The following is a 27,740-nucleotide window of genomic DNA, read 5'->3' as shown; positions in this document are numbered from 1 at the left end:
CCCCGCGGCCAGCAGGGGGCGGCCGAGCTCAGCGCCGTCCCGAGAAGGGGACGCCCGGGGAGAGGAAGTGCCCCGAGTTCTGGGCCGGCCCGCCGGGAGCGCAGGCAGCAGCGTGCAGAGGCCTCCTCACCCCGGTCTCCCTAGCCACGCCAGCCCCCGGCCCTTCCCCCGCCCCGCGCTGGCTGCGAGCGGCGGCGGGTTCCGGGTCCTGTGACCGGTCAGGCGCTGCGGCAGCGCGGCGGGGAGAGCAGCCGGCCTCGGGGAAGTTTCGACGGCCGGCGGGGGCTCCCAGGGCGTCGCGGGGAGGGCGCGGCCGGGCGGGGGCCCCGGCGCGTAGCCCTAGCTTGCCGAGAGCGGCCGGCCGGCTGAGCGAGACCTGGGCGCTCATGGCGGGCGGCGGAGCTGGGGACCCGGGCCGGGGGGCGGCCGCCGCCACGGTGCCCGAGACCCGCGAGCACCTCTTCAAGGTGCTGGTCATCGGCGAACTTGGCGTGGGCAAGACCAGCATCATCAAGCGCTACGTCCACCAGCTCTTCTCCCAGCACTACCGGGCCACCATCGGGGTGGACTTCGCTCTCAAGGTCCTCAACTGGGACAGCAGGACGCTGGTGCGCCTGCAGCTGTGGGACATCGCGGGTAAGTGTGTGGCCCGAGCCGCGGACGCGCGGGGACCCCACGGCGGGCAAGAGGCGCCCGCCGGGTTTCCAGCCGTCGGGAGCTAGGGGCCGCTAGGCTGCTTTCGGTCTCCTTTCTTCTTTCTCTGTCCTTGGCCCGAACTCGCCTGCCCGTGTCAGTTTAGAAGAAAGGGACTAAACTACTTAGAAAGATAGAAAGGGATGTGGTCGCGTGGACTCCAGGGGAATCAGGACAGTGGAACAGGCAGTAGTAGTCGAAGAATTTAAAAGCAGAACAAGGTAAATAATTGCATAAATGAGTAACCCTGGTTAGATGCCTCAGCTCAGTGTGTGGAGAGCTGTCTTATTTTTAAGAGGTGGAGGAGAGGCCCTGTGCTCTGGCGCTCTCACCTGACCAGAGGTGAGAAAGCCATGGGGGCTTTTCCCGAAGTTTTAACTCTGAATCTTTTTTTTTTTGTTTATTTTTTTAATTTTTTTAACATCTTTATTGGAGTATAATTGCTTTACAATGGTGTGTTAGTTTCTGCTGTATAACAAAGTGAATCAGCTATACATATACATATGTCCCCATATCTCTTCCCTCTTGCGTCTCCCTCCCACCCTCCCTATCCCACCCCTCCAGGTGGTCACAAAGCACCGAGCTGATCTCCCTGTGCTATGTGGCTGCTTCTCACTAGCTATCTATTTTACGTTTGGTAGTGTATATATGTCCATGCCACTCTCTCACTTTGTCCCAGCTTACCCTTCCCCCTCCCCGTGTCCTCAAGTCCATTATCTAGTAGGTCTGTGTCTTTATTCCCGTCTTATCCCCAGGTTTAACTCTGAATCTTGACAAGGAAGAGCGAAGGGAGGGGGCTGGCTCCTCTCATTTGCTTTAACGTTTCACAGGTGAGAACCGAGGTTCAGAGTGGTTGAACGACTTACCCAAAGTGATGCTCCTGGTTAGTGACACAACCAAGACTAGAAACCAGGTTCCTTTTCGGAAGGTTTTTCATCACCCACCTTGGGTCTGAGACACTTCCTTGTGAGCGAAACCCCATTCTTCATATAATGTGCTCTCATCCCTGGGGCAGGCCACCCAGGCGAAGATTTGGGAAAGTTTCTCTTGAAAGCTATGTTCCTCTTCCCTCCCTAAACCAGCACCTAGCCCCACGCCTACCTCCCCAACCGCAATATATTATTTCCCTGGCATTTGCTGTCAGTTGTCATTTGGGAGCGTAATATCCCTGCTTGAGGGGTACATAGCCTCCTTGCTCTAATGTATGAAAACTTGAACTCTGACTGGTGTGGTGGGTGGGATGTGCACATTGAAAAAGACGTTAACTTTGGGAAAATTTAAATATGGAAGTGGTACCAAGAGTTACCCTGTTCAGTCATCATCCATGTTAAGGTCAGTCTGCATTAGAGCATTCGGATGGGAGCATATGTTCAGGGTTGGAGAGACGGTCCTTCATCCTCTGCTTGCATAACAGAAGCCTGTAGGTGTGGGCACCCAACTGGTAGCAGAGTCAGGGACACAGGTCTGTCTGCTGGGTAGTGCTCTTGTCATCAACAGCTTATTACATACGAGAAGGTATTGAAGAATTATAACTTACATACTCATTTATTTAAGAACAGGCTTCTCTACTTCGGATATGAGAATAAATAGATGTATGTCCCCTCAGAGAAAGGGGGTAATCAGCCTTGGGCTCAGCTCTTTGTTGTTATTTTTGTTGGTTACAGAAAACCAAAAGTTCGTTTGAAAAGTCATCTTTTGAAGCCAGAGGCTTCTTTCGAAACACTTCCTGCTTTTTCATAGAGCACTTATGAATAATAGTATTGCTTCTCGGCAAAGTCATGGATTCTAAAGGTTGCCTTACCATGTGATAGTCATTCTGCAGGAATCTTCAGTGTAGCCGTGAATTTCCATGAAGATGATTTTAAATCCCTGCCTCGGAGGATTGTTGACTTTGCCTTATTCTTCATGTAAAATAATGTGGTATTTAGCGATTAAATTATGCTTGGGTCCTACTGCAGGTAAATAAAAGATTTTTACGGCACAGTTGTGTTTTTAAGCTTCAAGGAAAAAAGCTTATATTTGGAGACTTGGGAAAGCAAAAGCATGAGTAGGAGTTTTCTTCCTGGGTATCGTCTCTTTTTTCATCCTTCTTGAAGAGATCTATTTTGCCAGAAAGGGGACATAGTCAGTCTTTACCAGACTCTGGTATATAGAGGCCTAGATGGAATACCCTTGCACGTTTGCCTAAATCCAAAGCTTGAGCTTTTCGAGGAAGGAAAGCAGACCTTTAAGATCTCCAAAAGGGATTCCATCCAGCAAGTACACACCAGCAATTATCAAGATTAGAGGTAAACTTATGAGATAATTGGAAATTATTAGGCTCATCTTTTAAATAAGGTTTTCAGTGTTAATATGTAAGGAAACTAAGAGCAAAAATATTGTGGCTTTAACTTAAGGTTTAGGGAGCTATATCATTAACTAGGTTTGGTTTGAATATTTGAGCTACTAGTGAATCCTAGCTCATACCATTTGAATTAAGTAGTAATGGTGTAATGAAGGCAAATTGAAGGTCACTCCAAAAAGTTCCCCATGGCTAAACATATTTGCCTTATGTAGTAACAAAGTTGAATCATATTTAATTCTCAAAGGAGGGAAATAGTCCTTGATGGCAAAATAGTAGGTGGAGCTGGCCACTTGATATGACTAACTTAAGGTGTGGTGTTATTACTATGTAGCTTTTTTGCTGTTGCTTTAGAGATGGGAAAGGTACTAAAGAAATTATGTCAAGTCTCTATACTTGAAAGTTTTGGCAAGTGTGAGAGGCAGGAGTTATCCAAATGTTTTCTGTAAATGTGGCCAGGCAGTTTAAGCTAAACTCTTCAAATTGAGAACCGTAGTGACTCTTGGGTACAGGCCTTACAAATCCTTATTACATCAAATGAATGTAGCTTTAAAATATAGATGCAATTTAATATAAGTTTTGTGTTAGGCAATTGCTGTCTTTTTTTTTTTTATTTTCCCGGACCGGGGCACGAACCCATGTCCCCTGCATCGGCAGGCAGACTCTCAACCACTGCGCCACCAGGGAAGCCCGGCAATTGCTGTCTTTTACTTCGTATCTGCTTTAAGACTGCTGCTCAATACATACTGCTCAATACATAAACTAAAATAGTGAAGTCTTTGATAAGATTTTAAAGAGAGGTTACCTAATGCATACTGAATTAGGATGCAGCATCTGATCTTCCTTTTAACATGTATTATAGATGAATTAGTATTTGGCCCACTACTTATTATAAGCCTATTAGCAAATGTAGAATTTTCCAGGTAGGTTGAATGGCTGGTCTAGGCTAAATCTCTCTTTTTTCTTAAGTTTGTCCATTTAGATCTAATCTAATATAATTCACTCTTCATGTATTCACTGTTTTTGTAGAGGAGACAGAATTTTATCTCTGTCCTCCTAGAGCTTTCAGCTGGGCCTGAGAATTAATGTAAGACAGATTAATAGCAGAAATTTATTTAATATAAGCTTTACATGACACAGGAGCCTTTATAAGGAAAGGAACACCCCAAAAAGTTCAACCTGGTATAAATGCTTTTATACTAGGTTGAACAAAGAGAGGCAATTGTAGAAAAATAACCAAACTCTATGGGAGGCTAAAGGAAGATAAGAGTTATTTTAACAAGATCTGTTTCTATAGAATTCTCTCAGCTTGACTCCCCATCTCTGGTGATGAGAATGTTTTCTTCCTTCTGGTATAGGGAGGACATCTTTCACGTGGGAGTTTTATCTCCCCATTTAAGGAAGAAGAAGGGGAGATTAGAGCACCCTTCGTGCACTTGCTGTTTTTCAAGTGCCTTTAGTTCAAATAATTCTTATGCCAAAGTGGCATTTTGGGGGGTGGGCTATTCTGCCACCCTTCACTTTTAAGGATCAAAATTTCTTTATAAATATCTGAGTAATACACCTTTGGGCCAATGAACAAATCAGGAACAACGTATTCTGAATTCATGTAAATATTGTTTACCAAAGCGTAAAATGCATGCTTGGGAGACGTTATAAATTATATAAACCATAGTTAGATTCACTTCTGTTTTTTGATTCACATCTGAAAATAGAATGTTGATCGTGTCTTTCTTGTTCTCTCTTGCATATCGCCAATTACTATATCTAGTGATCTCTTGTCTTCTTTGATAACCCTCCAACTCTTCATGAGCAAGAGTCTGGAATATTATCTCTGATGCTTTCTTGACCTTCAGAGTATGTGTCAGTCAGGGAGTATTAATATTCAAGTTTTTTTTCCTAAATACGAAGAAGTGGTGCTTTGAGGAATTAGTCTCTGTTATTTGTAGTCTCTGTCTTAGTACTACAGTAACTGTCTTAGGGCTTATTGGGGGCCGATTGCTTAATAACTCATTTAAAGGAATTAAAGAAAATCTTTATTACATCTGACCCGTACAATCTTGCCATCTTCAGCCTTATTCTGGCTCGATTTCTGTGCTGAATTACAAGCAAAGCCTACTGTCCCATTTTACATCTTCAAATCTTCCTCAGTTCGTGAGTCCTGACACCCTTTGGGTGCCCCAGTATGGACTGTGCTTTCACAATTACCCAGGCAGCAGGAGTTTCAACATAACAACATATTTGTGTTATCGCACATGAAAATTCCCCTGATAATGATATGCCTGTTGCCTTTCCTCCTTTTGAGTATGTCACCATTCTTAGTTGCCTCAATTAGTCCAAGTAAGCTAAAAGGTGCCGAGGTTAGAGGTAGAGACAGCCAAGTGCTGATAAGAAGTACTTGGCTCCCAGCCATTTGCCTAATCATTCTATTGTTTGAGCTGGATTATAGGCTTTCAGAGACCCCATGGTGTAAATGCAGGGAGGTTTGGTAAGTTGACCAAGAAAACACAGGTAATCCACGGCACGGCACCGTACAGAGACAGGACTCATGTCTCTGTCAAATAGCACAGTGGATTTTTGGTTCACTGGATTCAAAACAGTAGCATTAACTGTTCTCTAAATTTGCAAATGTTCTGGTCATCCCTGTTTTAGAGCATATGACTCATATTTGAATAATTACCATCTCTTTATGTCATCAATCCAGAATTTCCAGTTCTTATACTTAATTATGAAGCATACTGCTTCCAAAGCAGACACTTTTTGATTGGCTGCATCACTTTTTTTTGTACATTTTGAAAGACTGTTTCCAAACTGTGGACTTCTCTGAAGTTAACAAAGCTCTTTTATTGGTGTATGGTTGCAGAGCACACCCTGGAAAAGCAAGGTAACAATTACAGGTATTTGTCAGGTCTACTCTGATCTCATGGATTGAGCCTGAATGCCATGCGTTATTCCAGGGCTGCAATGTTATTTTCAGATATATTTTAGGAGAAATTTGATCCATCATGTATATGTTATCCTGACCTTCCAACTTTCTTAAGCTTTTGATATATAAATTTTAATGATTTTTATTCCCTTTAAAATTGTACTCAAGATTTTGTTTTTATCAAAATCAAAATAAAAAAGTGTGATGAGACCAACACATCAGGAGACAATTGCCATTGAAAGAAATAGTTTGTTACTCATAGTTTCCAAGAGGAGGGACCATGCCACACTATGCAGGACCGTGTAGGGAAGCACCAGCATCATTCAGGAGGCAGAAGGAGCTCGGAGAAAGCAAAACAAGGGCTGGAGCCTTTACTGTGGTTTTTGCAGGAAGGAAAGGACAAGGCAGTGTAGGCAGGCTGAGCAAGCTTAGGATTGGATAGTTTGAGAGACTGAGTTTGTTCTGGGCTATAGGGATGGTCCCTAGTTGTCTAGTACCTGGCCGTGGGGTGATTGAGGGCAGGAGGATAATGTCCTGGACTGCAGGAGCCTGGAAAAAGAAAGCGGGTAGAGGATAAGGCCTCAGGATTGGTTGGTTTGCATATCGAAGACATGCTCTCAGCAAGTTGTTTGCTCTCTCTAAGAACTAGCTAACCCTAAGAGGGGCAGTCCCTCCCCTGCCCCTCCCCTGGTCCGCAAGGCCCCAAGATGTCAAAGCATCCTAAAATATAGAAAATAAAAAACCTGATTAATACATATTTCTAAGCACTTATTAAAATAGATTGAGAGATGAGAGAAAGTATTCTTCCAAAGAAGAAAACTTTGAAGGCCTTTGACTTGGAGGCCAAGAATAGCGTATCCTCAAAATAGTGAGGATTTCACATTTAATCAACACTTAAGTAATAGAGAGTGGGCTAAGTTGACAAGTTTAAGTTGTATTATGGTTGTAGAGATCTTCTCTTGGACGGTAAAAAAAAAAGTGCTGACATATGTGGGGAGATTTCTGAAGGGTGAGACAGAAGATCAAGAAAAAGTTGCTTTAGAATTCTACTCAATTATATTTTCAAAAGAGCTTTTTGCACTTTTTGCAATCGATGCTAGAAACATGTGATTTCTTCACTCTTATTCTGAGAGAGACAAACCACATAAAAATAAATGGATGGCAGGGCTTTAGTTTAAGCCCCTCTGTTGGTCTTTCTAATTGACAGACGATCTTACATTCTCTTCTTCCCCATTCTTTTCACTCACTACCCAGATATTTTCCTTAACCATCTCCCGTAGTGATTTTTGGTTGCTTCGAAGTTAAGCTAAATATATTGGGGTTTTTAGTGTGATTATATGGGACCTCCTCCGTCGGACTCATCTGAGGTGCTTAAAATGCAGATTCCTTAGCATCAGCTGTAAGCAGAATTGCCTTCGTCTGTCAAACATCCCCAAATATCATGGTTTAACAAGAGAGAAGTCTCTCACCTACTTAGTCTGTAGTTGAGCAGTCCATGGCTGGTGAACAGAATCATTCATTCTTCCTGGACCAAAGCTGACATTTCACCACTCAGCTATTCCCTGGCCATATTCGTTGTCTTTGTGGTCCAGTCAAACGCACATGCCTTGCTGCAAGGGCAGCTAGAAAACCAGGGCTTTTTCTGTTTGTTTTTAAATTGGACACATTGCTTTCCCAAATAAAATTCTGTGAAGGGATATTGGAGAGGCAACTAGCAATCCTCCATGCTTACCAAATCAGAATTCCTAGAGGTAGGGCCTGGAAATGTATAATTTGCCAAGCACCATGGGTAGTCTGATTTATACTGAAGTTGAGAACAGTAGTTCTGTCTTGGCTCTGCTGCATGCTGCCAACAGACTTACCCTCCCACTGCGCTCCATGGAGCAAGCCTGCTGTTCCCCGGGCTCCTTCACACTCACCTTCCCTGACCCTTAAGTTCCTGTTTGTTTCATATCACCTGCTCCTTATCTGTGTGGCTCTCAAGAGGTGATGTAAGGAGACAAGAGAAATTACAGGACAGAGGTGGTACATGTCTTGCTCTCATTTAATGCTTAAGAAAGGAAAAAGCCAATACCTCAAACTTCTAAAACTATTATGACTTTGGACACAAACCAAAAAGATATTTTGATTTTTTTTCCTTCCTTTAAATTGATTAAAGTCAGGTGTTATTTTCATAGTCACCACAGAAGATGTAAATAGTTGAATAAAAACAGACCTTACACTGTGACCTAAATACCACAGAAGGCTGCTCATTTCAAATTAGCCAAAAGAAAAATCCAGACTCTGAACTGGCGTGTATTTGGGAATAGGTAATTTTGAAGACTACTTAGTGATACTGCTACCATCTCAAAAGGAGTTTGTGTTCCTTTTAGTTTAGGTATTTAAAAATTTTTTCTTTATTCAGTTTTGTTACTCTTTTGCTTGACAGAATGTGGTATGAGCAAAAATGGTGCTTTGTACATGATTTAAATGGCAGCTTTGCCTCTTCCCCTGTAAAGCTTATTTTTCCAAGTGGAAATATATTTCCAAACGTAAGGATAGAATCCCAGAGTTAGGAAATTTTCGTATTTGACCCTCTCACATAATAACAGTTAACATTTATTAAAAGCTGTTTTATAGTCAGTGTCATTCGGTTTACTTTTATTCTCATTGATACTTATGATAATCTGGAGAAATTAGAATGATTCTCAGTTTACAGTTGAGTAAGCTGAGACTCAGGAAGATTAAGGGCTTTTCCTGAGGTCTGTACACCTGTAACTTGCAGAGTTAGGGCATGGATCCAGATATTTTTCGTTCCAAAGGTTTCATTGTCATGTTATATTATCTCCCTCTCATCTACACATGATAAAAAGGAAAACCAGACAAATGAATGGAATTGTGTAAAATCATGTGACTCCCTTTACCTTCTTCGTGGTACAATATTAAAATATGAAATTCAGTACATAGCAAATCCAAACTCATATGGTGCTAATTTGATGCATAAGCTTTTAGACTTGTTTTATCTGTGGAGAATACAGCCACTTGTATGGAAAATTGCATAAGCTAGTGGGGGGGAAATGGGCAACTAGCAATATGGTCTCTTTTTAGTTACATTGTTTTATTGGTCAGTATTATGGTAGTTCTTTAATGTAAGAAAGTGTTTTTTTTTCTAACAATACCTATAGTTTTAGCATGTGAAATATTTAAGTGTAATGCTGGGGCGCGTTTATAAGGGCTTTATAAAGTAGTAGTATAATGAGTCATTAACTAGAGGCCCTAAAAAATAACAAAAACCTATGTGACTACAAATTGTAACCTCTTACATATAAAACCCGAGACCCATTGTGACATCACATTATTACCTGTATCAAGCTGTAAACATTTTTAGTGCATAGATAATTATCCTTCTAGAACCAATGACTGGACTTAAATTAAATTTTGACTGGGTCTTGATCTATTACCCACCACCCACACAAGCTTGTTAGAAGCGCTTCATCTCTGAAATGCACACTGAATTTTAAGGAGTTGTTTTTAAAGGACTTTATATGCACTGACTAGAAACTATGCATTTTCTCCCAATCACCTTGAGCAAGAATATGTAGCTCAATAATTCTTACTGGGTGGGAAAACATAAGCATTTGTACTTGAAAAGCTAAGCACTAATTGTCCTGTTGCTCAGATTTATTTTTCATTGTGTAATTTATATTTTGAGTTTCAAATAACATTAAGAGACATTTAGATTATTTATCAAATGGGGACATGAACATAAAATATTGAGACAAACGTTTAAAAAAATAAAACCAGGGATTAAAATCATAAGAGAAAGCATCTCTGGCATGTGTTTCTGATAGTTCAAAACGCAGTACTTTCCTTTTCAAATCAGAGAGGAAATATTTCCCTTTTGAAAATTTGCATGCGCTATAAAGAGATAAGGTACACTGTTTTGTGGGTTTTTTTCCCTTGATCGGAATATGTATTCCTGGAAATGTATTAAATTATCTCAACTCCTTTTCAAAGCCATTAGTGTTGGATACTCCAAATACTAGATAAGCATTTTAATCCTTTTGCCAGCATATATACCTTACAGGTCATCCATTTCAGTATGTACAAAGTCGTGCATTTTTAAATGTCTTCGAGCCTAGATGACTAGCACTGTGCTCTTTTTTTCCCTTTCTCATTGCCAAGATATCTAGCTATAATCAGGGTTCCTTCTTCTAGAGAAGGAAGTAACACATCCTTTTAAAGGATAACGCATTTCAGAGCCATTTGGAATATTCAGGCAATGTGTCCACAGCAGTATGGATGAAAAACCCTGTCCCTAGAATCAGCATAACTAATGCAGTCAGCACTGGGGCACTTCCTTATCTGCTGTGGTAAAGCACTAGGGGACATAGAGCAAGGCTGTAACTTTTGTAGCAGGGCTGTGCTGTCCTTAAGGAAGGTCACTCCCAGGCTCATCGTACCTTGAATCTATTTGGAAACACAGGGCCATGTGGAGCAATATATACTCCAGAAAATACTTGGGTAACAGATCAGACAGTACACTTGATAACAAGTCAACCTAAGAAATTTGAGTAATGTCATCTCCCTGGGATTTTATTTTCTCATCTATAAAATAAGAGAGGTTGGACTAGATGATCTGGAGTGTCATCGTCCAGTTACAATATTGTCCGTTACAGTGTTTTGTCGGGAAAGCGTAACCCGTTCCTGTAAGAGAAGATTACAGCTCTGGTCACAGAAGGTGGTGTTGCTTAGCATTCTCCCCACCTTGTCTGAACTACTTCTGCAGACCTAGTGAGAGGGAGGTCTCCCAGGTTCTGCTGAGTTTCCATATTGCTATACGCTTTAACTCTATACACACACGCCATGAAACAAAACACGTGCAGCTGTCTCTACATTTAATAACTCTAGACTTTCCCTTCTACCCAGTCCACTCCCGTCACAGGGCACAATCCAGGAGCATTCAGCATGGCAGAAATCTCCTGCTTTTATATATGTATTTCCGGAAAGTAGAATCCTAGAATAATAAAGATTTCTCAGGCTAAACTTAAAATGGTTGATTGGCTGCCTGCCCCCTCAGAGTATTTTTAATTTTATTTTCTAAAATTAAAAAAAAAAACCTAAGAGTCTATGGAATTCTAATGCAATTCTAGTTTGGATGTGAAAGTCTTTCCCATTAGTTTGATCCTCAGCCCTCCTTTGAACCTAGGAAGGGCTGACTTCTGATGTGCTGTGAAAGGGGAAGTAGGCGAATTCGCGTTTCTCCTGGGGATGACTCAGAGCTACTGGGAAACTGCCTCGAGCAGTTAACATGGCTTTGACTAGGCTGGCCACCCCCATGGGCCTGCAACCTGAAAGTCACAGCATGGAAATAAAGTTTATGAAGGTACTCTATTTCCATGATGAGTTAGCATTTGAATGACATTTCTTGATAATGTATCTTTCAAGAAAGACTCACTTACCTCAATGAATAACATCCCCTTGTTTGATACCATAATATGCTCTTTGTATCCCTGATTATACCCAACACATCATGGTATCATTTTGTCTGTTTCCTCAAATAGACTGTGAGATCCTGAAGGTCATATTCACTGTTTCATTATTTTCATCAGTGTCTAGCACAGGGCCTGGTACATAGGAGGAATCTAATACATATTTTTTAGTTGAGATCAGATCTAGATAGAAGAGAGAAAAATATATTTGGGAGTTGTACCAGCCAAGATAGACTAGGTTATGTTGGGGGGTCAACAACATTAAAATGATGATTTCTCGTGCTTTTTACTTGTCCACGGTGGGGAACAGAGGTGGGAGGGATGGTGAGGAACGTGAGGAGGATTTTTCATTGGAGCCACTTGAAGACCCAGGCTAACAGAGGCACTACCATCTCAAAATTGGGGTTCAGCCTTGCTGCTGCAGGACAAGTGATTCTGCTGGAAAGGAACACTTCTGTTCACATTTCATCGGCCAGGATTAGTCCACGGACACAACTGATTTAGTGGGGGCAGAACAGTGTGCTCCTCCATGTGTTTAGAAGTGGAGGAGGATGGAATATTCATGAACATCAGTTTTGTTTTCCACTGGAATCCTTTGTTTTAGACAATAATAAAGGAATAGCTAAAATTACCCAAAGATACAGGATGCAACTCATACTCTAGTAGCGAAGTTTACTTTACTTCCCAGTTTAACAACTGAAAGAGCTTAGCAAATCTGTGCATTTAAACCTTTAAAACAGCATAGTTAAATCTAGGTTTCACCTTGTTAGGTTTCTGGAGAAAAACCTTTAATTTTATGTTAAGATTATTATTTTAAATGAATTCATCTTATCTTCTCCACTCCCTACTTAATTTTTTACTTGTTTTTACCAGTTCGAGAATATCTCTGAAGCATTAATGGATTACTGTTGAATTTTTAAAAAGAGATTATGAACTCAGAATAGGAAATATATTTTATTATTCTTTTGGAGAATAAGCTGAGTGCATGGACTTGGCCTTGTGATGCTAGGTCATAATCCCCATTGCTTTCTAGATTTGGTGATTGCAGAATGTTTAGAAAATCATTTTAGCATTAAATTTATAATACAGAAACCTAAAACATCAGAAGTGAGAGCTGGGTGGGACTTTGATGACCCCTAAAGATCTCTAAAGACAATTGGCTGATTTAGGCAGAGAAAGTTATTTCCTGGGTAACTTGACTGTTGGGTGCTTGCTATTCGATTCTCTAGTACAGTTGTGCTTTCCTCAAGTTCATTTTCCTCTGCAAGCTGTTTTCACCACTACAAGGCACAACACATAACTAGCTAATAGTTTAAGGCTTTGCCATGTGTAATCAGCACGATTTACAAAAGGATACTCAGGCTTTCATCGTGCAATACATTTATTGAGCACTTAATGATAATTCTTAGCTAATAGTTATTCAGTGTTTACTATGACGTGGCTTTTTACACTCTGAACTTGAAGTATAACCTACATGCAGAGACCTTAAGTGTATACCTTCATGAATTTTTATATACCACTTCCAGTTCAAGGTATAGACTGTTCCTAACCCCCTAGAACAGAAATCATTAAATTTTTTCTGTAAACTTCCTGATAGCAATTGTTCTAGGTTTTGTGAGCCATTTACTCTCTGTTGCAACTATGCAACTCTGCCATTATAGAGTGAAAGCAGGCATATAATACATGAACGGATGAGGATGGCTATTCTCTAGAATTTTATTTAGCTGGATTTGGCCATGAGCTATAGTTTGCCTAAATATATCCAGGCAGGCATTTTACATTTAACCCTTCCTGTAACCATATGAGGTAGGTATTATTTTTTATAACTTTATTGTTGTATAGTTAACATACAATGCACTGTACAATTTTATAAGTTTTGACATATGTATACCCGTTTGAAACATCACTGTAATCAAGATTGCAAATATTTTCATCACCTGAAAGCTATTTGCTCTAATAGGTCTTTTGTAATCCATCCTCCTGCCTTGCCCAAGGCAATCATTGATCTGCTTTCTCTTACTGCATCACTATAGTTTCTGATTTTTTAGAATTTGATATAAAGGGACTCATAGTATTACCTATTCTCTCCTTGGTCTGGCTTTTTTGACTCAGCGTAATTATTTTGAGATTCATCCATGCTGTTACCTGTATCCATAGTTCCTTTCCTTTCTATTGTTGAGTTGTATTCCATTGTATGGATATACCATAGTCTATTCATTAGTACGTAAATAGACATTTGGGTTGCTTCCAGTTTGGGGCTATTAAAAATAAAGCTGCTGTGAGCATTCATGAACATGCCTTTTTATAGACGTGTGTTTTCATTTTGTTTGCGAATACCTAGGAATGGAATGGGTTTGTTGTATGGTAGGTATATGTTTACATTTTTAAGAAAGTATCAAATTGTTTCCCAACGTGGTTGTACTATTTTAAAGTATTATTCTTACCAGCAGTATATGAGAGCTCCAGTTGTTCCACATCTTCACCAACACTTGGTATAGTCAGACTTTTTAATTATAGCCATTGTTGTGGGAATAAAGGATCAGCTCATTGTGGTTTAAATTTGCGTTTCCCCAATGGTTAATAATTTTGAGCATAATTTCTTATGCTTATTTATCATCATATAAATTCTTCAGTAAACTGTTCCAATCTTTTGCTTACTTTATTAAATTTTTTTAATCTTACTTTGGAGTTTTGAGAGCGCTTTATATTCTGAGTACAAATTTTTTAAATCAGATATAGGATCTGTATTTTTTTTTCTCCCAGTTTGTGCCTTTACTTTTCATTTGCTTAACAGTGTAATTGGCACTGTTTTGATTTGTCACATATGGTGATGTTAGAAAGCACACCCTCTGCTGCTGAGGGAGCTTCGAATCCTGGCTCTGAAACCTAAGGAAATGGATATTCTAAGCCACAAGGTCCTCCTCAAAAATGCCTTACCACATACATTTCTGGTTTTCTTATGTTTTAATAAGAAAGTTAATATGAATACAGACTTGAATATGCTTTAACATGGTTGGTAAAAAGAAATATTTGAAGGGATTTATAGGTGATTCTATGAACAAAACAAAAACAAAAGCCACTAGAGCTTAATAGCTCTTTATAACTTCTGGATTTCTGTACGTTTACTAGTTTGGCACCCCACCCTCTATTCTAAATTAAAGGGGAAAACCATAAAATAGTGGGTTTGCATGTCTGCCTTCTTAGAGGAGAGCAGTCTTGCATTTTGAATCGAAAGCGGGTTTGGCTGGAGATGTGAAGGAAAGAGGAGTTAAGAACATGAGTTCCTTTATCTCATGTTCAGTCCTGATCTTTTTGACTAGCATTTTACCCACCACACTTATCTCCTTCCTGCAAGTCTTATTTTCTTCTATTCTCGTCTCTTCCCTCCACTCCCAACTTTCTTTTTTCCTTTAGTACCTCTCTTCTCTTAGACCAAGAAGAGTGGAGGGGGAAATGATGGACTCTGTAGCTTTACGAACTGTCATCTCGGTGTTTATGGAGAATGTGGGGTACATGCACAGAACATAAAACTGGGGAACTGTGTACTCGGACCACATGATCAGCCGCTTCTGCTTTGTGGTTCGTGGTTCTGTGTGTATGTCCTCAATCCTACCAGTTTATGGTGCTATGGAATGACAGATATGTGTTTATAAAATTATTCTTAGGGTCAAAAGGATTATAACTAAATATCGCCTCTGTCCGAAGTTTTTAATCTCTTATTATACTTATTTCTAGGACAGGAACGGTTTGGCAACATGACCCGAGTATATTACAAAGAAGCTGTTGGTGCTTTCGTTGTCTTTGATATATCGAGAGGTTCCACGTTTGAAGCCGTTTTAAAATGGAAAAATGATCTGGATAGTAAAGTCCATCTTCCAAACGGCAACCCTATTCCTGCTGTCCTCTTAGCTAACAAATGTGACCAGAAAAAAGACAGTGGCCAGAATACTCCCCAGATGGACCAGTTTTGCAAAGAACATGGCTTCACTGGATGGTTTGAAACCTCTGCAAAGGTGAGGTCTGCTGTGCGTTTGTTATCTGCTCTGCTGTGCGTTTGTTATCTGCTCCGCTGTTAATTCGTAAATCTGACCTGTAACTTTCAAGTATTTAGATGGATTTACCTGAGTGGTTTTTGGAAACCTAGTAAAAGGTGCAGCGTAGCATGGATATGTTATAGCTTCTTTCACTCAGCAGCAGGAATGCTTTCAGAATTGGCTAGTGGAGAGGTGAATAGAAGGGCAGATTTTACATTAAAATAAAAATGACTATTATTAGAGCAAAGAACAAATGACATTTTCTATGAGTTTGAGTCTTTAAATGAAGTACTTTTCATGTACCTGGAATTTGTGGGGTATGAGGTATATTGTCAAGCACAACTATTTTTGAGTTTTATAGAAGGCTTAGTAAAACTTAGGGACATAGTTGTCCCTAGTGAAGATGTAAGTCATGTGCAGGACTAACAGACATTGAAAAGGTCAGAGAGAAGTTGTATTCAGATGATGTTTGAAGAGTTTTAGATCAAATGTGTAGGAAAATTTGAACAAGAGGAAATTATCAACATTTGTGACATACTTCTTCATGAATAGTAGAGTGAGAATTTTTTCTTTCAGCCATTATGGGAAGCTGGATAAAATGTTTTTTGAAGAAAAACAAAAACACGTTGACTGTTGAAAATCTTAACAGTCTAAATATACACGAAAGCAAAGGTGACAATACCAAGCACAAAATATTGTGCTGGAGCGGGCTTATGTGCACTGGAAGTTTCACTTTAGAGGTCCAATAACAATCAGACATGAGAGGGTGATGAATTATTAGCAAAATTCTGTGATGGCAAACTCAAAACCATGAATTTGGTATAATCTTAACACAGTTCCAGCTTTTAGTATGCCTTCTGTGAATTTCTTGTATATATCAAAAAAAGTGCATTGTTTCTCCAAATGACCTACTTACTTATTACCAGGTTACTTTTAGCTTTACCAGAAACCCATCCTAAAAGTGGAAGATTATTTGCTGCCACTGGTGATCAGAATAATGAAAGCAAAGCTATGGGAGACTATACAAAAAGTGCTCTGAAAATATTGTGATGGTGGGGTCATTGGAAAAAATAGTGTCTGCTGAGGACAGAAGTGTTTACTCCTAAGCTAAAGGCTATTTGTTTAAACAAATATATTCTAGTATCTTAAAATTTAGTTTCATAAATAAAAAGTAGTAGTGGAAGAGAGATGAAGACCAGAGTTGCTGCATGAGCACTTAGCCAAACAGGAAGGAAGAGATTGCAGAAGGCAAGGCTTTTTATAGAGGCACTTGTTTTGGAAGCCATGCCCTCTGTCTGCTCTCTGCACCTGTGGGGATTTGCCTTACTTCCCAGCTTTGTTAGAAAAAAATTAGTGGTATGTGTAAGTGTTTATTAGAGCGTGAGATTTGGTGGAGAAGATGAATATATTACAGATAAAATTTCCTCTTCTGGTTTTATTTGAATTAATCATTCAGGTAATAAATCTAAATTTCTCCCCAGAGTCTAGATGGAAGATTCATAAACAATAGTATCATGTGGCCTGTCACCTGAGACTGTATAAGTCATCAGCTTCATGATATCTAGGGACAGGGTTACATGTGGAGGTGAAAAGAAAAACATTCTCGAATATATTAGAAACAGCTACTGCAAAATTTCCTTAGTGGTAAACCAGGAGTATTTCAAGAGAGTAACAGTAATATAAAATTTTTGTTAAAAATTTTAGTCAAGGCTTAAAGTACTGCCCAAGTGTCACTAATACCTATGCTTCTGAGCTGGCCAGCAGCTAACTTCAAATCTGATTTCTGCTAGAATACCAGTGATCTGAATTCTGATACAAACACAGCCAAAAAGCAAGTTTGAATTCATGAGCTTCATCTTTTCACCTTTATGGAAAATAATAGATTTCCAATATGAGAATGTGTGACTAATTACAATGTGGGACTTTCTGTTCCTAATCAATAACAATTAAATGCAGTAAGAGAAGATTATAATTATTTGGTATAATGGGGATGGTGGGGACTGAGGGACATTTGGGCATTTAAAGATCAATACTTCAATTAAAGTTAGTGCTTATCTTGGGAGTGGAGGTAAAAAAAAGTTTGTGTTGGTGCTAGAAAAGATACCTGAATAAATAGCAGAGGTCTTGCAGAGTTCTCACTGTCTGAGAAAGGTATAACAAATAAGGGAGAAGGCTAGAATGAACCTCGTGGTATCGGATTGGAATTGGAAAAGTCCATATATATGTATATATATATACACACACACATATATAAATTCTGTATTAATGTGTATATGTGTGTGCATATACACACACATGTACACATACGTATATGTGTAAGCAGCTAAACATAGAAGCAGATACCAATATGTGTATGGATACATACATATTTACTAGGTGTGTCTGCTGAAGAGGATTAGAAGCAATGACAGCACAGAACCAGTGAGCTTTGCAAGTCCTTAGAATTTGGTTTTTAAATACTGTTATCCAATAAAAAGAACTGAGTCTCCCTGGAGAAATGACTGATTTCAGGACTATTAGGACAAGGACAGTAAAGATGTGCCTGAGATATTTTGTCGTGCCGGAAGCTAAGGAAACACTCACCAAGTGATGGAGATGCGTCAAAAAGACCCAGGAGCCTGCTTATAGGAGCTCCAAAACCTAAGACAATTGGAGCAACAAAATAAATAATTATTGTAATGGACTTAATACACAGAATAAAATAATAATCCATGATATGAAAAAAACAAATGAATAAATGGGAGAGAAGAGAAAGCTCTTCCTAACAGTAGAATTCCAAATCATAAATGGGGAAGGAATGATGGAAATAGACAGTCACCATTAAACACAACAGTAATAATTGTTCTAGGGAAAAATTAATTGATACCAAAATGAGTAGGGAAAGGTATGGTGAAAAACAGGATATTTACATATTTGTACTGAGGACAAAGTGAAAAATAGTAGCTCTTCAGTGGAGAAGCCTGGCAGACATGACTTCAAGCAAGTATGCCTCCTCATACACTGAAGAGGGCACATCATGTATGTCTTATTCCTGCCAACAATGTGTGACTTGAATTTAATGATAAGGAAACATCAGACAGATCCAAACTGAGGGATAGTCTCTGGCCAGGACTCTCCAAGAGTGTCAAGGTCATGAAAGGCAAGGAGACTGAGGACCTGTTCCAGATTCAAGGAGACCAAGGGGACAGATCGCGAAATACAGCTGCTCACCTGCATCAGAAACAGGACAGTGAGACAGCTGATGAAATTCGAACAAGGTTGATAGAGTAATGCTGGCACAGTACTGTCATCTAATTTCTTGATTTTGATATACTTAGGTTACCTAAGATGTTAATGTCTGAGCAATATGGGTGAAGAATATATAGGAATTTTTACTACTTTTACAACGTTTCTGTAAATCTGAAATTATTTTAAAAGGAAAAGTTAAATACTTCTAAAAAGAAGCACAGTTTTTGCTATATGTTACATATCATATATTGAATGACAGCTTATGAATCAGTCACACAGATGTTGTGATAGCTGGTGATTCCTTAGAGCATCCTTAACGGGCATCACACCCACAACATTGTTTTTATCTCTGTGCTTTCGCTTATGTGGCTGGCAACTTGCAGCAGGATGAAGACTCATTTACATTGGAGATAGTTCATTGGACCTCAGTGGCAAAAGTTTAAAACATTAAAAAACAGAACATAAGGGCTTCCCTGGTGGCGCAGTGGTTGAGAGTCCGCCTGCCGATGCAGGGGACACGGGTTCGTGCCCCGGTACGGGAGGATCCCGCGTGCCGCGGAGCGGCTGGGCCCGTGAGCCATGGCCGCTGAGCCTGCGCGTCCGGAGCCTGTGCTCCGCAACGGGAGAGGCCGCAGCAGTGAGAGGCCCGCGTACCACACACACACACAAAAAAACAGAACATCAGAAAGAGTGATCCTTTGTAAAAAGAAGAGTGTCTCAGTCACATTACTCAGTAACATTGAACTCTTAGCAAACACTTCAGTATTGGAGCAGGAGATGGAGCTGGCGTACTTATAATGCCCCCTCTGACCAACTTTCCTAGTTCCTGGTAATACTCTAATGCTTTCCTCTAAGAATATTGATCGTGAGAATTGATCCTGGTTGTTTCTGCACTACAGGATAACATAAACATAGATGAAGCATCCCGGTTCCTAGTGGAGAACATTCTTGCCAACCACCAAAGCTTCCCTAATGAAGAAAACGACGGCAGAATTAAACTGGATGAGGAGACCGTGAAAAAAGAGAACAAATCCCAGTGTTGCTGACTCAGCGTCTGCTTCTCTCCTGCGGATGCAGCCTGATTCGGTTGGAAGCAAATTCCTGAGACGGGATCATGGATGGTGGATATGCTGCTCTGTGAATCTTCAGGGCTGTGCCTTAAAATAACAAGGATGGCACCCCTGGGAGCCTGTGATGAAAGGGGACGCTGGTGAAGGAGTCCCGCCAGTGGCTCTGCCCCTTCACTTGTGAACACTTAGGCTTCTGTTGTTGTTGCCATCATATTCAGGATAATGTTTATGTTCTTTTTAACATCTTTTAAAATGACAGTTCTTCAGGATTTGTTAAGACTTGGAAGTTGTGGCTTTCAGTGTGAACACTGGGCTGGTAATAAACTTTGCCTGCCGCCTCACTGTAGTTTCATGAGTCTGTATTTTTGTCTCTTGTATCCTATCCTCAAGTTCGAGGGAGGCTTTTAGAGCCTTTTAGCCACAGAAAGCTGGAAGTTTCTGTTTAGCAATTTATTTTTCTAGTCAAAACTTCGGTACTTCATGTAAAATTGTTATCCTTAAATATTGTGATTTAACTAGTCCTGGCTAGTGTGACATGGTTATTCCCCTTAAATACATTAAAATCCCCTTCCTAATGACTCAGGAAGCACTCACACCACAGTGGTACTCTGATCTGGTTGGTACCAGTTGGAAACAATATAAATGAACATCTCTTCTTTTCTCTCCCTAGTCCCTTCTCTCCTTTCTTCTTCCTGTGTGTTTGTTTATAACTAAGAGCCTGATAGATATTACTGTTGCAGTTGTAACCAGCCTTTTCAAATCTGTAATAAAAACGGTTAAGGAGAGAATTTATTTCAAAACATATACAATTAAATCGAGGTTTCTATAGTAGGCATTGTGAAAGAAATTAGGTCATGTGTGGTTTTATACAAAGTTTTGAACATTTAAAGTATAGTACGTGAGAAACAAAGCAGGCTCACAATATTTGTATTGTCATTTAACCCAATTAAGAAAAAGAATAAATATTTTGACTGTAACTTTTGTTTTGAATTCATGTAGTTCTAGAAAGGTAATATGGGCATACTTTTCTGCCTTAGAAAAATATGTGTCTGTTCACTTTTGGCTTTTATTTTTGAGGGGGTTAATGATATCATGTGAAAGGTCCAACTTATCCATTTCAAAGGAAATTTAAAAGTATCTGTGACATACCAAAGACAATGCAAAATGAGATCTTGTACATTAAGTATGAACTTGGATAGGAAATATCTGTACATTTATTGAGCAGGGGAAAAAAAGACTAGAAATCCTATTAAAAAAAAAAAGACTAGCAAATTACATTTGCTCTCGCAGGTGAACTCTGAGAATAAGTAGTAACTATCATGGGCTGTAAAATGTAGCTTGCCCTTCTCATGTTAAACCTGAGCCTTGGCTAGGAATCAGATGTGTTTGTGTGTTACATATTTAAGTAAATCAACTCTTTAACCTCTTTGGACGCGTATTCTCTGTAGAATCAGATTTTCCTGAGGCCAAGGAATAGAAAGCAGACCCTGATTTAAGTAATACTAATTTAATTAATACAACCCTCTTAAGTTTTTAAAAATCATGCATTAAATCTTGCTTTCTAGGAAACATAAGTGTCATAGTTTAAATTTTTTTCTAGCCTAGGTACAAAGTAGGTACAACTTTTTAACCTTTTTTAAATTCCAGAGTCCAATAGTGTAAGTATTATGAAATATCTGTGCCAAAACCAAAATGTTAGAAATGTAAAGCTTATTCTAGGTAGTCATTGAAAGATAGAATGTTCTTTTTTCATATACTGAGTTTTATTTTTTACAGGAAATTCATCATGTTTACATTGATTTAGCAGTGGATTCAGAATCAGTAGTATTGCACTTTCTTTGCCCATCTTTACCATATTTGTTTTCTTCTCTTAGAATAATTTTAAGGATTGACAGCACCTTAAATAATTTTTTTCTATAAACACTCAGGGTCTGTATGTCAGTGTGAGGTAGTGTATTCTATTTATTATTTCCTACACTTTAGAAGTAAAACTGAGTAACTGTTTTGCTTTACTCCTAAATTCTCACTATAATTTATTTTTGCAACTTGAACATGAAACTTGAAGTGAGGGTGTTGGGGAAGGACAAGTTCTCCTCTACCCTTTCTAGGTTCTTCTGGCTGGTCTAAGAATTAAGTTGACATGAAACAGATTAACAGGAGAAAATCAAATTTAATTGCATACATACAGGGCCCCAAAAGAAAAATGAGACCCAAGGACAGGTTGGGCAATTGAGGCTTATCTACCATCTGAGAGAAAGAGAAGGGGGTAGGGGTTTGTGACTTCAAAGGGGAGGAAAGCAATTCACTCGAAGATGGAAAATGTTTGGTAAACAAGTATTTGCTCTGCCATGCAGGGACAGTGGGACACAAAGAGGAATCTGGTCTTCAGGCTCTGCTGAGTGCCCCACCACACCTGGCCCATGTTCTTTGTAGCTATCTCGGGTGCAGAAATAAGCAGCAGGCCCTTTGTCTCAATTCTTTTAGTCAGTTAAGGGGGAGGTAAAAAAGACTTCCTGAGTCTCGGGTTTCTTAAAAATAATCAGCCTAACGTCATCCTCATGCCAAAGAGATATATTTTGGGGGTCGCAAATTTTGCTCCCCTACAAGGGTAAGCTACATAAATGATTAAAGGAAAGAAGAGAATACTTTGATATTCCTTATTCACTTAATTGCTGAATAAAAACTCCTCAGCCTCACTTCACACTTAAATAGTTTTCTGGGAATGGAGCTCAGAAATCTGCTTTAAAAAAAATCTGGTGATGTCCATTTTGAAAACCCTGTGGAGTGGGTAGCAATTGTTAAAGTGTTATTTAGTTTGAAATCTATGCTTTTACGTAAATCGTGAACATGCTTAAAATACAGCATTTTCATTTCCATTTATAAATCAGTGTTGTTCAAAAGTCTGAACTCCTTAAACAGTGGACCCACAGAATAAACTCACTTTCGTCCACTGCAGAAAATGGAGACCTAAGGGTTCTGACAGGCTGGACTAACATACAGGTAGTGAAGCCATTTGGAAAAAGGAAGTCATAATCTCTGTGTCATATCTTTTTTACACTGTTCTCCAAAATGATACAATCTGTAAATAAGTGTGAAAACAAGAAATAAAACTACAAAAACTTTATAGTATGTATGAAAAAATTTTGATGTTGGGCTAAGAAAATCTTTAAATCCTCAAATGCTTAAAGCCAAAGAGGAAAACATAGATACATTTGGTTATATCAGTATATCTTGTATAGCAAGATGATATAAGTAAAATTATTACAAATTACAGCAACGAAAATATTTGTAATTCATTCAGTTGGGGGAGGATTAATAAGTCAAATAATAAAAATAAGCACTCTATAAGACAATGAGTAAAAATGCGCAAATAGTGTAAAACCAGCACTTACAGAAGACGCAATTCATGTGTCAAATCTTAGTATCCAGGAAAATTCACCAAAAATGTATGAGTTTGATTATATCTCTGATTTGGATGAACATATAGGAAAATAGATATTCATAATCTGCTGTTAACTAGATCTGTCTTGATAAATACCTCTGAGTTTTCCCTCACGGGTTGCTGTTCACTTTACACTTTTAATCCACATCTTGCCTAGAAGTGGAACTGCTGTTGATGGGGAAATAGAATTAAGAACACAACCTCCTCCCAACCCAGAAAACCTCCCCACAAAGTTAGACCAGAATGAGAGCACTTATTATTGAATAAGCATGAAACCAGAACGTGATCGTCACAGGCAATATGCTAAGAGATTGTAAAAACAAGAAGAGTCTTACCCTTTCATATAGCCCAGCAGATCCGACCCGTTCCATGCGTGTTCTCAAGGTACACAATAACTAGTCCTCAGATAAGAGGGCTTATCAGCCCCATTTTTCACACATAGCGAATCTTCAATTCACTTAATAACTGGGGTGACCGTTTGCATTAGCTAACTGAGTTTATCCAAAGGAAAAATAAACCTCTTAAGTCTTTATGGCAGGAGGAAGTTTTACAAGTTGGCATGAGGCTTCCACCAAAGTTAGGCTTCCCCCTCCCACAGAAGCTGGGAGACAGGACCCTGTCTTCCTTGACATCACATTTCAAAGAGATTGCTCCTAGGCCCTTGAGCAAGCTGATGAGAGACGTTTAGCTTTAAAAATGATTTACATACATTCCAAAGAGACACAGAAAGAACTTACAAGTTTTCAAGTGTAAATACTCTCAGAAAAAAGGTAGAGCACAGGCAGGGAGAGTCTCTTCCCTTATTTTCCACAGGGAGAATCAAGCCTCTTAATACTTTTAATTTGCATTTGCCCTTAATTTGCATTTGCCCTTGCTATCAACTCTGGGTAAACATTTGCTTATGTGTACAAAGGAGAATATGGAGGAGCTTGTTCACTGCAGCATTGATTGGATAGACATGCAAAAAAGTTAATCTGAATGTTTATCTGTAGTGGAAAAATGAAATGGACGATTGAATATCCATACTAGGAGATACTGTGCAGCAGTATAGCAACAGTTACATAAAAATATGTATTAAAAATTTAAAGACTTTGTACAGCTAAATACCAAGTTCCTGATTATAATTGCCTCAGGGAAAAGCTAGACCTGTGGATATTGGTCAAGGCTGACTTGAGCTGTTTAGATAATGTTTACAGTTTTACGGTACAGTTCAGTTTACATTGGTCAGTATGTTCCCTACACTACCACTGAAATGAAGAGGAACATTTCCATTTAAAACGTAATACTTAAAAAAATAAAAGCTGCTTTGAATGATCTTTAATGTTTACTACATTTAATAACATCACTTATAATTTGGCTCTTCTTGGATCTTACATATATTAGTTTACTTGCTAAGTCAGTTAACTTTCCTAAGATTAATAGCTGGACTTATTCAGCTCAGAGTTTAAAATGTACATCTCCATTCGCATGGGGTAAATTTTTGCTGCTCGCTCTTGCCAGTCTTCAAGAATAAACAGTTGTGCAATTTAAAGAACAGGATTTATCCACATGTGAAATCATATGAACTACCCATTTCTTTTCCAAAACTGGATTTTGTTTTGAAATTTGAGTATAGAAAACCACTATTCTTTTTATTTCTGATTCTCCAAGTTTTGTGTGTATGGTGGGATGAGGAGGTAGGAATGTAGATGATATAGGTTAGAGTTACATATAAAATACTGCTAGAGGGCTTCCCTGGTGGTGCAGTGGTTGAGAGTCCGCCTGCCGATGCCGGGGACACGGGTTCGTGCCCCGGTCCGGGAGGATCCCACATGCCGTGTAGCGGCTAGGCCCATGAGCCATGGCCGCTGAGCCTGCGCGTCCGGAGCCTGTGCTCCGCAACGGGAGAGGCCACAACAGTGAGAGGCCCGTGTACCGCAAAAAAAAAAAAAATACTGCTAGAACTACATACATATTAGTAAATCAATCTATTGCCTCTGAAAAGTCATCTGAATACCATCTGGCATTGTCCTACTAGTCCATTAGCATTTCCCAAATCAAACTAATTATTTTTCAATCTTCTTCCCACTGCCAAACCTGCTCTAGAGGTTGAAGTGTTTATATATTACAAATTTTATGTTCACTCTAAGTTAACATGTGATGCTGTCTTTTAGTAGTATGATTATTTTGTTGATCTTTGTGAACCATGCTAAATTTATACCTGCCATTTCCCTCCCTTTAAGAAAACTTTGCTTTTGAGTATTTAGTATAGCTTTAGTCATACTGTTAAATTGTGATTTGAGAGCCTACAGAACTTTAAAGAAATACAGTAATTGCTTTAAATGAAGTCATAATAACATGGGTTGAACCTGGCTTCAATTTCAATTCAATGAAATGCTTTGCTGTCTGTCTGTGGTTTAGAGATGAAATTCTGAGGATTTCTTTTATTCATTACAAACTGAGATACTCTCCAAATTTTTTTCTCTTATGGGAATTTAGTACTGTAAAGTACTGTAGTACTTTCGAGCCAGTTTGCCTCAGAATGATTATAATAGCTGGGAGTAGAATCTAATTTTTGTAGTATAACACCTTTAAAAATTGAATATATACTCTAGGTATTTTTTGTTGTACTACTTGAGCATATTTCTATTCAATTCTGTTTAACAAGGTGATTAATGATAAATTCATTGCCTGTTGCAGTTAATGTGTAATATGTATAATAGTTGTCTCTTCAAAGAAAGGAATTATGATTAAAATAGGAACTGATGACAGGATAGATAAATAAGCCCTTCCTTAAATACATATAAAGCTAAGCATATTATATTCTAAAATAATGGTCACTGTTAACCAAAAATCAACTTATATTCAAAAATTTAAAGACCCATCTCAGTATAAAATGAAGACTGATTGGTAAATCAATGTTAAGTTTAAAATATTATGTTCCATTGATTTTACTTTATATATTATAATATTTCAATGTTTTGTCACCATACACTTTAATTTACCTATAAATGGAACATGAAATGAACACTTCACTCCGTAGCAGACTTTTACATGACTCAATGAAGGACCCCAAAGAAGAATTTACTTCCTGTAAATTTTAAGATAGTTCTAGGATGAACCAACCTAAGCTGAATCAAGAGTATATGAAACCCACTCCTGTACCCAGCTCTTTAACTCATTGTTATTTAAGACTATCCTGAATTGTGGGTGCCAGACAGAATCTGATGTGATAACTAAGACTTTACTCAAATCAATGGTCATGCGCAGGCATGTGCTACCATTGGAATGTCAGCACCAAAATCCTTACTTACAGTTCAAAGGAGACAACTAAAAGTTTTCTGCTCTCTTTAATTCCCCATGTAATATATTAAATCAACAGGTGAAGAAGGGGAGCGATATTTATTTTCTTCTTAAGGATCTGGACAAGCTTCCAAATGACTACTTCAAGTAGTGATATTTTTGGAACTGCATATTATGAAAGAGTTTGTCTTTTAACCTTTACTAAATGACATATTTGTAAGTACATTTTTGAAGCCTTCTTGTTCCTTTAAAACCAAGGTTAATGGTGAACTTGAAAGAGAAAATGAAATAGGTCTGTCACATGGAATTACCTATGAGCTTCTGCACCCACTCAGTCTGCTTATATAGAGAAGAAATTTAGCCAAATCCTGCTAGGTCCTTAAATGTAATTTTTCTTTCTGTTCCCAGGCCCCATGTTTTAAATAAAATATCCAATATGCCATAGTTTGTTAACTCTGTTCTAACATTAGTTTTATAAGTCACTTTAAAAAGTTGTAGTTCATTATTTCTAAAGCAGCATTAGTTTACAGGAAATTAATGTTAACTCTTTAAAGAATAAGTTTGAAATAAAAATGAGGCATTATACGTTGAATTCAAAATCATTGTCCTATTTAATAGCCATGATTGCTTGCTTCTGAAAAAGCATTTTGATGTATAACAAGATAATTTGGCATTTTTAAGAAAAATCACATTGTTAACTATGTCAGAACTTTATAACCAGATCAGAATTTATACAAAGATATCAGAAAAAAAAAAAGATAGGGAGGAAACAGCGGTGAAAATTTTACCAAGGAACAGCTATATAACCAACCATATTTCCAAGATTTATTTTTTAAACCAGAGATGCATCAGAATTAGGAACTTAGGGCAGATGCACCCTGTTATTAATTGAATTAGGTCCCCCACAAAAGAAATGTTGAAGTCCTAACCCCCAGCACCTCAGAATGTGACCTTATTTGGAAATAGTATGGTTACAGATGTAATTAGTTCAGATGAGGTGCTGGCATAGGGTGGCCTCCCAATACAATATAACTGGTATCCTCATAAGAAGATGGCCACATAAAGACATAGATAAGGAGAATGCCATGTGAAGACAGAGGATTGGAGTTCCTTGACAGCTACAAGTAAAGGAACACCACAGATTGCCAGCAAACCACCAGAAACTAGAAAGAATCAGGGAAGGATTCTTCTACAGGTTTTGGAGGGAGCATGGCACTGCTGAAACTTTGATTTTGGACTTCCAGCCTCCAGAA

At 38.8% G+C, this 27,740-nt stretch overlaps 1 protein-coding gene across 1 annotated transcript; it reads left to right on the top strand.

Moving 5' to 3' along the window:
- The first annotated feature begins 94 nt into the window (after positions 1 to 94).
- On the top strand, positions 95 to 20,639 carry RAB32 (RAB32, member RAS oncogene family). Its single transcript, XM_082855479.1, has 3 exons — positions 95 to 636; positions 15,167 to 15,444; positions 19,593 to 20,639. Exons 1-3 carry the CDS (start codon positions 387 to 389, stop codon positions 19,737 to 19,739), a joined length of 675 nt encoding a protein of 224 aa, XP_082711605.1. The 5' UTR covers positions 95 to 386; the 3' UTR covers positions 19,740 to 20,639.
- The last annotated feature ends 7,101 nt before the right edge of the window (positions 20,640 to 27,740 follow it).

This window comes from Leucopleurus acutus, assembly GCF_964270905.1.
Source record: "Leucopleurus acutus genome assembly, chromosome: 15".
Lineage (NCBI taxonomy): Eukaryota > Metazoa > Chordata > Mammalia > Artiodactyla > Delphinidae > Leucopleurus > Leucopleurus acutus.
The sequence above is the reverse complement of the archived record's forward strand: the minus strand, read 5'-3'. Positions and strand labels throughout refer to the sequence as shown.

Coding starts and splice junctions, on each gene's coding strand:
- RAB32 (XM_082855479.1), top strand. CDS start 387: ATGGCGGGCGGCGGAGCTGGGGACCCGGGCCGGGGGGCGGCCGCCGCC. Junction 637..15,166: donor GCAGCTGTGGGACATCGCGG/GTAAGTGTGTGG, acceptor ACTTATTTCTAG/GACAGGAACGGTTTGGCAAC. Junction 15,445..19,592: donor GGTTTGAAACCTCTGCAAAG/GTGAGGTCTGCT, acceptor TCTGCACTACAG/GATAACATAAACATAGATGA.